Source organism: Homarus americanus, unplaced genomic scaffold, assembly GCF_018991925.1.
Source record: "Homarus americanus isolate GMGI-L3 unplaced genomic scaffold, GMGI_Hamer_2.0 scaffold42842, whole genome shotgun sequence".
Classification (NCBI taxonomy): Eukaryota; Metazoa; Arthropoda; class Malacostraca; order Decapoda; family Nephropidae; genus Homarus; species Homarus americanus.
The window spans coordinates 1-10588 of NW_024743686.1; the positions used below are offsets into that span (position 1 = coordinate 1).

General features: G+C 42.6%; 1 protein-coding gene across 1 annotated transcript; it reads left to right on the forward strand.

Moving 5' to 3' along the window:
* Nucleotides 1–4656: 4656 nt before the first annotated feature.
* On the forward strand, nucleotides 4657–9762 carry LOC121877219 (antifreeze protein Maxi-like; the record flags this gene model as incomplete). The annotated part of the gene is made up of 3 exons (XM_042382832.1): nucleotides 4657–4800; nucleotides 8607–8642; nucleotides 9562–9762. Coding segments are annotated over exons 1-3 (381 nt in total), but the record flags the coding sequence as incomplete, so codon positions are not given.
* Nucleotides 9763–10588: the final 826 nt, after the last annotated feature.

The following is a 10588-nucleotide window of genomic DNA, read 5'->3' on the forward strand; positions in this document are numbered from 1 at the left end:
AGACGGACAAACAACAGACATACGCACAACATGCAAAATATATTAAAACTTTATTCTTCATCATCTGTTGTGATATCAAACGGAACGAAATGTTATAAAACAAGAATATGATGAAATGATGATGATGTTACACAAAGCCAAAAACACGAGAGTGATGACAACCGAGAGAGGGACGCTGACAGAAGGGTATATAAGCTCTCACCAACACATCTCTTTATACAGTTCGTGACAGAACTTGATCCTGACAACACCAATATGGTAAGACTTAGCATGGCCTCTATCAACTACTAGTATAACCGACGCCTCTTGTTACCCGGCTAAAGATACCCGTGTCAAGACTCTACCTTAAACGAAATAGTATTGTTATGCTTAGATACAGTACTCACGAAACATAGTACAGTTTTACCTTAAAGTGACAATAAATATGCTTAGTGAGTTTGTTGTAGATTCCTATTACCAATATAATACATATTATGAACATTCCAAAATGTAGTTTACTTGTGTTAGTACACCCAACGTCGCTGTGTTACTACGACGGAAATCAAAAGTTAATCAGAATTACAAAAGTAAATTATTTAATTTTTATCCTAACAACACCAAAGTTCTCCCTGCTCATCAAAACTTATGTTCGGTCTTTGACAGGAAATTAGAAACAATGGAAGGAATAGTTGTATGTAGGGAATCAGGAGGAATCGTGAACGTAGTGTCAGATTGAATGTCTGTGCAGGCGGTACTTGCTCTTTCCATTGCTTTACTATATTTAATTAATGATCTCAGGAATGACTGACAACAAGACTAATATATTACATACGTGAACCTTCTAATGTAACACACACTACTACTACTACTACTTGTTTTTTTTTTTTTTTTTTTTTAAACGTGGCCTCCAGCCTCCCCCAATAGCCACACCTTCGCCACCATTTATTTACCTTAATATTAAATATCCTAATACATAAGAAGCTATTCTATCTGTGTTAAATTAGTTGAGCCGCAGATCTATGCGGCATTCAGTGACTGTAGCCTCATAGTCAATATCTGCAGCAGTTGTCGGAGTAGGGGCAGAAGCTCTCGTTCCCCTGAGGCAGAGCAAAGCCGACCGAAGGAGAGAAGGACAGTCGACATCTCATCCAGGCTGTGACATAACTTCTGGGCTGCTGCTTCTGTTCGGAGATCAGCTCCGCGAGTCTGGCGTAGAAACATCTTGCACTTGGGCCCATCCCACCAGAGGTTGTGAACACTAGAGGAGTGAAGCTGCCTTGATCAACATTTTGAATTCTCTCCCCATAAGCCCTTCTCTTGTCGTTCTCGTTCCTCCTATGCGCAGCATCGAGAGCTAGGTTACGGTGACAAACGGCCATGGGATCAAAAATCCTGATGTCGAAGAAAGCTCGCTGTCCCCGCGTCCAGAATCTTCGGCACTGACGTCCACCACGGGCTAAGTTAGATGTGTTTGAAGTCCTGTGATTTGGGAGGATCCTCGCCATCCAGAGTGGAAGGAGGTCCGGGATACCATGACGTCCCGGCAGATTTCCTTCAACATATTTGCTGTGAGATCCCTAACCTCGTCATGCCTCATGCATATGAAGCCCCCCTTCTTGCAAACCATGGCGTGGTCACCATCATAGGAATAGCCACACACGCATTGGGAGGGCAAACCATCTACTGGCAAACCGTACCTTAGAGCAATGGCATCTGTAAATTCTTGTTTGTTAAGGCTGAAACCATTTGCCCTTATCGGTAACGTAGTTAACCAGTTCGAGGCGCCCACCTCCTGCGCTATAGCTACTTTTTTGTCAAATTTTTAGAACCCTGCACCAGCGATTTGCTGCAACATGTCATTTGGCGATGCTGCCGATCTGTTGTAATGGACCTGGATCTTAATGCTTCGCTGAGTGTCCACTTCCCTGTTTGCATTCTGGAGTAATATACTTTGGTCAGTGGGGGTACCGTGAGCTTAAGTGAATTTTGATGTTCAGGTCAGCAATCTCCTCTGGATTAGTTAGTCCCATCCCCTCCCAGTCTTGGTGGAAGTGCAAAAGTATTCTTTTCTACTAGGGTTAGTCGTGGTGTTTCACTAGTTTGGGAATGAACTTGACACTGATTGCTTCTTCCAAAGGGTGGAGGAGAGGTCGGATCTCGGGGATGGTACGCATCAGGTAGTTCCAACGATGCTTGACTCCATGTGTGAATGCTGCAAAGGCCGCATGTGGCTCTGTGTTAGCAATCTCCGATAGAGCATGGATTTCGCTAACCCACTCATTCACTTTTCCCCCTACGTACTGGGTCTTGAAGTCCGTAGTGCCAATTACTGCGCCTAGATGTCTTTGGCCATCCTTAGTTATTTTCACCTCACTTTCGCCGAAAACCTCCACAGCCCGATCATAATGATCTGGCTTCACGATGAGGAAGGATTTGCTGGCGTTAGGGTGGTACCCTATATGTGGACCTCGCGATGTTACCAGGTCCCACCACTTTTTGATGTCCTCCACTTTTCCTGCTCCTGTGAGGTCATCAGCATATGCCACTTGTTTGACCCCAGTTGTTTCATACTTTATTTCTTGTTGGAGCACTGATATAGGCCTTTTGCATACATTGCCATTGCAGCAGGGGTCCCCTGTGTTGTTCCTCGGTCGACTGTGGGGATGGTGTATCACCTCGTAAGTATCTTATTTATTTTACTATGTAGAGGTCTGAGATTCCTATACGAATTTTCAACATACATCACAAAGCTAGGACACTTGATCTTGATGTTGTGCAGTGCCGCTGCGGTTAAGTATGTTGAATGCGTTTGGAAGCATCCACCAGAGAACAGCCTCCTGATACGCTCTCAAAATATCAATCTCATGGCGAATGGCCGCCTCCACCAGCCTGGTGGCCGCTTACTTGTAGGTTCCCTGCTGCCCTGACATCATCGCTACCACCTCCATTATACACTTTCGATGATCCGCCTCAGCACTTCCCCCCACCCTATAGGCCTACATCCTGGTTTCTTTTCCAGAGGAATAAGGCGGCAGGCCGTCAGGGCCTGGAGGTGATGGCAGGAAGAGGATGCAAGCTTTCTTGCAAGGGCGGCAATGGCAGTGCAGAGATCGCTTGCTATAGGGCCAAACTTGTTTGTGCTGAGGATGACTCTCCAACCGTTTGCATCCAGACCTGAAGGGCCGGCTCCTCCTCGAGTCTTCAGTGCCTTTTTCCACACCATCTCTCCTTTCATTTTCTCGAACAGGACAGCGTTTGGTGGGATATAGACACCCTCGAACCTGATGCCTTCTTCGTTGCTTGCAGGGGGATGTTTCTCTTTCAGTAGTTTTAATGTCTCTCTGTTTATTGGCATCACCCCACCGGAGGATTCCTCTGTGAGAGATCTTACCGCCAGAGACACTTTTCCCACACGCATTTTGTTTCCAAATTTTCTTGCCACGTCATCAGTGTTTTGCTTTCCGTCACCCGTAATTTTTAGTCTCTCCTGCAGTGTTCTTGCTTCACATAGGAGATCATCAAGGGCCCCAGTCTGCCACATTGCCAATTTTCTCTTCATTGCTGCCACATTTTCTTTGTGCTTAGTCTTTGTGTGTGTCCTCTGACAAAATAGATGTGGTATTATTGCCAGTATTTGAAGAGCTAAAGGGGCGAGGAAGCGGTCCTGAGTGTAATCAGTCGTGAGGCGAGTCATCTCCCGAATCATTTTTTTGGTGGCCGCACACTTGGGTGGTTCAAATAAGTTAGCGGGCGACCACTTGACAATTTCTGAGTAGGTTTCTTTGACCCACATGTCTGCATTTTCCATCGACATGCCATTCCACTGAGGTGGCTGTCTCTCATTCTCCTCGTGGACATCTGCTACTAATGGAGCAGCATTTATTAGTACTACATTTTCGGGTTGAGTAGACTCACTGCTATCATTTCGGATATCATCGGGTGGTTGGGTCCCGGCGATATCCACTGTGGCCACCTGTGTCGGCTCCCTGCCACGTGAGTTCCGACACTGGTCTCGCTTCTTGCAATCCACACATGGTCGGTTGTTTCTCGCACAAACCCAATTTGTGCAGTTTTGGGTCGGGCTAGAACAGACGCAGCAATGAATGTTACCAGGCATAGTGAACAGCACCTTGGGCGACAGATACTTCCGCCTCCGACCTCTGCTATTGGACCCATACGAACGAAGAAACTTGATCTTATGAGTATGGGGCACAGAGGTGACGGTCTGGCCTGCGGTGTCCGAGTAGTAGGGGCATACGAGCGCACGTGGTTGTTTCGGGCACCCCCCATGTGGGCGACAATCCACACATGAGAATAATCCACTGGGAGCAAGAATTATCACACCTAACACTTGTTTATGTAACCTTGGCAGAGATAACCACTATTTCTATGGTCTCACTGATATAATATTAGTTATATATACTCACTTGGTCAGCCGACACTACATGAAGTGGCCGTTAGCGAAGACACTTGGCCCCCGCATAGGGGCGAGAGTCGCGATGCCACCTTGCTGAGGCCAGGCCTATCGATACCACTGGCACTGACGCCCGGCAACTCTCACGGCCACCATTCCAAGCCTCACAGGCTTACTTGAAGATCGCCGTTATGGTGGAGGTGGTGGTGGTACAGGTAGAGGAGGCGACGGAGGAGGCGGCGGCGGTGGCGGCGGTCGTGGCTATGGCGGTGGTGGACGTGGAGGCGGCGGCGGCTTTGGCGGCGGTGGACGTGGAGGTGTTGGCGGAGGTGGCAGCAGCTATGGTGGGGGTGGTGGAGGCAGTGGCGGCTTTGGCGGCGGTGGACGGGGTGGTGGCGGCGGCTATGGTGGTGGTGGACGCGGTGGTGGTGGTGGTGGACGCGGTGGTGGCGGCGGCGGTGGCTATGGTGGGAAATAAATTAGGATGAATGAAGACGTAATTTTTGAACGTAGGAAACTTACGTAATATGTAAAGTAATTTACGTTTAACTCTCTGTGTTGTCTTGTACTGACACAGAACCACAGGTCTTGAAAAAATTCCCTGAAAACATACGACTGTTTTACTTGTGTCTGACATCACTTTCGGAAATATACTATATTATTTTTTTTTGTATTTTCCTTAATATCCTCTTTCGCTGTGACAAATATCATAAGAAACTATTTTGATACAAGGTAGTAGGTACCAGAGAGTTAAGAAACAGAGAGGTACTACCGCCTGGGAAGATATTTGAAGCTTAATGTATTGTCTAATGGTAGACGCTGCTGCCATATGGCAGCTCAAAAAAATATGACCAGGTCCAAGGTGGCTCATTTGAATTTCTGCCTCATTTACACACAATTGCAGGATCTTAATTGTTTGTTTTTTCTCCCTCTTGGTATGTTTTATTTTCGCTATTCTCTTATTCTCCAATGATATCAGTTGACAATAATATTAAAGTGGGGTCTTCCCGGACGGGCCCACTGGTCGGGAAGGTTGTAGACCCATGGGCAGACCTGACAATCATCAAACTACTGAGGCCTCAAATGACGTCACCGCAGTTGCTGGAGGATCGATTTTTTTTTCACACTTCATTTTTCCAATATTAGTGGCCGATTATCCATTTTCACTTGTGTGGAGCACCATTTATTAACCTCTTCCCCAATCTCTTATTACTTTCTGAACTTCAATTGACCAAAGCAGCTTCACACAAACATTTCCAAGTCTCCAACTACAACCTTTATACCTATTTCCGTTCTAAAGGAGGTGTATGTGCCTAGTGCAACACACATACACTTTGCAAATTAGACGATCTCTCTACCAATTACATTTCAGGACGCTATCATCCTCCCAAATTCTGAAATAAATATGTTAGGCCTCACCATTTCCTCCAATATGTCCTGGAAATCACACATCCTTAGTATAACTAAAGCTGCCTCCCGAAAGTTGGGAATGCTGTACAGATGCCGCAGCTACTTTACTCCTGAGCAGTTGCTCCAAGTATATAAGGGATTCATTCGTCCTTCCTTGGAGTACTGCTCTCATATCTGGGGTGGCTCTTCTTCTGTCCAACTATTATATAGGGTGGAATCAAAGGCATTTCGTCTTATTAACTCTCCTCCTTTAGTCAACAATCTCTCTTCCATTTCTCTTCGTTACTTTAACGGGCAATGTTCGGTGGATTTGGCATCCTGTGTACCGCCGGCAAGGCCGTGGGTTCGTAACACACGTCTTGCCCGTGGTGCCCACCGTTTCTCTGTGGATGTCGGTCACACGAGAAGAACCCGTTTTAGTACCTCCTTCTTTCCTCACACAGCTAAACTGTTGAATGCTATGCCTTCTTCTGTGTTTCCATGCTCTTACAAACTGTCTCACTTTAAAAAGCTGGTTTTCCGGCATCTTTGTGGAGTAGATTAATACAGTATAACCTTTTTTGTCTTTATCTACAATTTCTTTCCGGGTTTTTTCGCCCCCCAGGCTCCACTGTGGGTCGTTTGAGCTGTGCCCGGGTGGGCTAATTCCCGTAAAAAAAAAAAAAATACACCTACAGTATAGCCCGAGTCATCGATCTTGAATCATCTCTTAATGATGTCATCTGGCTCAAAATATCTCTCCCAACTCTGGCTGTTTTCTTTGTTTCCGATACTTTTCTCCAACTTTACCAACAATTTGAAAATCTTTGATTATCTCACATCTCATCATGATTCGTTGAGATCCACACACCCCAACACCGAGATCCACTAATTAAGTAGTATAATCTCTCTCTGGTGTTTTGAGAAATGGTATATTCTAACAAAACTTTCACTTTACAATCATGGTTTGATCACTCCTGTTCTCTTGAATGTAAGGAGAGAGATAGGGTGTATCAAGTTATGAAACTATCTCCTCCTGCTACTCACTCCACTTTCATTACTTCTAGGAATCGTTGAAAGGCTATTCTTCGTAGGGCCTAGCGAAATTGTATAAAAAGAAATACTGCTGACCTGACTAACTCTTCTTTTAGTAAATCCTTCAGTTCCTTAACCAAAATCATCTGTAATAACGTCGGCACTCCATACTTTCGTCCTCTTTTCTGACCTCATAACTCTATAGCCAACTCTCTCTCCGATAAAGCCAATCTCTTTGGCACCTTGTTTTCCTCTAACTTCGTCTTACATGATTCCAACTCGCTCCTATCTCCGACTGACTTATACACTTTCCTACGCCGTCTCCATCTCCAGTTTAATGGCGCTTGGACCGGAATGAATGCCCCCTCGTATTGCGAAGGAGTGTGCTGAAGTTTTGGCCTTTGATTCATAATATTATGGTATAAAGCATAATTTCCTTTTGTGGTTCCATTATGATAAATATTCTAAGTCATCCGTTCATTGAATACGTATAAGGATAATTTATATGTTTCTATATGGGTGAAAAGATTGATAATCAAACTTCAAAAGGCAATTGGTACCATAATCACATTAGAGATAAAATTAAATAGATTAATATTAAAAGAAATTAGTAAGACTCATTACAAGAATGACTATTTTGTTTATTGAACCTGAATCAATTTTGCTTGAGGTGCCATCCAGAAACTTAGAAATTTCAGGTTGGCAGATTGATAGTGGGGTTTGAATCCAAGATAAAAAAATAAATCGATTCCATAGAAAATATAGAATATGGCCTCAGAGTTTCACATCAAATTTTCAATTTTACTTAAAATTTCATCACAGCTGCTTCTGAATATTGTGATTCGGGGCCTATGGTGATAAAGGATATCAATCTTTATGGTAGTCTTGTTAATTTTTATGATATAATTACTGTATATTTCAATATATTCCTGTAAAACAAATTTAAAACATTAACATAATTACTAATACTTCTTAATAATAATAATAATAATAATATTAATATTAATGATAATAATAATAATAATACAATAATATTACAGTATTATCATTATTATTATTAATAACCCTGAGAATTATTTGACGTAACAGTTATAAACAATCATAGTACAGTAACTAAATAGCAAGATAACAAACATATATTCCTTAAATACTTTTATTTTCTTACCATTCACATGTCCAATCCATCATTGATATAATTAACGATAAATGGTGAATATATTTTTTTGATTATCATGACAGGTGGATGTGTGTGTTTCCTCGTCTACTTGTGTGGGTATACATGAGTATGTTAATGCATATATGTATATATGCCCGAGCGTGCTTGCGTATAATAAAATATAAAGCAAGTTAGTGGTACTGAACGTTCAATGTACTACACCACCCCGTACTTAGCGCGAGATCTGGTAACGGAAGGGGGAGTTAAGACCACATGAGTAAAATTTAAAATAAAACACATTTTTATGTCAGCACCCTATGACAGTTATATTAACTACTTTTAATTTCCTAGCTCAAAAAATGAGATATCAGATAGACAATTAAAACAAAATGAAATATATGTCAAACACACAGACGGACAAACAACAGACATACGCACAACATTCAAAATATATTAAAACTTTATTCTTCATCATCTGTTGTGATATCAAACGGAACGAAATGATATAAAACAAGAATATGATGAAATGATGATGATGTTACACAAAGCCAAAAACACGAGAGTGATGACAACCGAGAGAGGGACGCTGACAGAAGGGTATATAAGCTCTCACCAACACATCTCTTTATACAGTTCGTGACAGAACTTGATCCTGACAACAACAATATGGTAAGACTTAGCATGGCCTCTATCAACTACTAGTATAACCGACGCCTCTTGTTACCCGGCTAAAGATACCCGTGTCAAGACTCTACCCATAAAACAATGTATTGTTGTAGATACCTTAGTGATGACATAAATATATTAGGTTGTTGTAGATTCCTATTACCAATATAATACATATTATGAACATTCCAAAATGTAGTTTACTTGTGTTAGTACACCCAACGTCGCTGTGTTACTACGACGGAAATCAAAAGTTAATCAGAATTACAAAAGTAAATTATTTAATTTTTATCCTAACAACACCAAAGTTCTCCCTGCTCATCAAAACTTATGTTCGGTCTTTGACAGGAAATTAGAAACAATGGAAGGAATAGTTGTATGGAGGGAATCAGGAGGAATCGTGAACGTAGTGTCAGATTGTATGTCTGTGCAGGCGGTACTTGCTCTTTTCATTGCTTTACTATATTTAATTAATGATCTAAGGAATGACTGACAATAAGACTAATATATTACATACGTGAACCTTCTAATGTAACACACACTACTACTACTTCTAAATATAAGACAAAAGTCACTTCACTATAACTAAATCTCTAACATACGCTTCATGAGTTTCTTGGACAGCAAAATTTATTACAAATTGTTTTTGGGTTAATTGTGAATATTATTCTCTCAAGTAAAATGTTTTCGTTACCTTTGGCATTTGTTATATTTGTTTATATGACCAACTTCATAACTTGAAAAAGATCACAGCTGGACTGGTGTAGAAGTTCGAAATGTATAATCCACACATGATAATGATTATTAGCTAAGTTACTGGAGTAGTAAACTAACTAATAAGGAACTCATGTTTTGGTGACCATATACAGATCAATTCCTGGTACAGTCAATTAATATGTAATTTAATTTTGGAACATTTCAGAGGTTGGTGTTTGTGTTCTTGGGCGTCGTCCTCACTTCGCGAGCCACCAGCACCAGAATGGTGGCCCTGGTGGAGGCAGGTGGGCGATTGGAGGCGGCGGCGGTGGCGGCAGTCGTGGCTATGGCGGTGGTGGACGTGGGGGCGGCGGCGGCTTTGGCGGCGGTGGACGTGGAGGTGGTGGCGGAGGTGGCAGCAGCTATGGTGGGGGTGGTGGAGGCAGTGGCGGCTTTGGCGGCGGTGGACGGGGTGGTGGCGGCGGCTATGGTGGTGGTGGACGCGGTGGTGGTGGTGGTGGTGGACGCGGTGGTGGCGGCGGCGGTGGCTATGGTGGGAAATAAATTAGGATGAATGAAGACCTAATTTTTGAACGTAGGAAACTTACGTAATATGTAGAGTAATTTACGTTTAACTCTCTGTGTTGTCTTGTACTGACACAGAACCACAGGTCTTGAAAACATTCCCTGAAAACATACGACTGTTTTACTTGTGTCTGACATCACTTTTGGAAATATACTATATTATTATTTTTTGTATTTTCCTTAATACCCTCTTTCGCTGTGACTAATATCATAAGAAACTATTTTGATACAAGGTAGTAGGTACCAGAGAGTTAAGAAACAGAGAGGTACTACCGCCTGGGAAGATATTTGAAGCTTAATGTATTGTCTAATGGTAGACCCTGCTGCCATATGGCAGCTCAAAAAATATGACCAGGTCCAAGGTGGCTCATTTGAATTTCTGCCTCATTTACACACAATTGCAGGGTCTTAATTGTTTGTTTTTTCTCTCTCTTGGTATGTTTTATTTTCGCTATTCTCTTATTCTCCAATGATATCAGTTGACAATAATATTAAAGTGGGGTCTTCCCGGACGGGCCCACTGGTCGGGAAGGTTGTAGACCGATGGGCAGACCTGACAATCATCAAACTACTGAGGCCTCAAATGACGTCACCGCAGTTGCTGGAGGATCGATTTTTTTTTCACACTTCATTTTTCCAATATCAGTGGCCGATTATCCATTTTCACT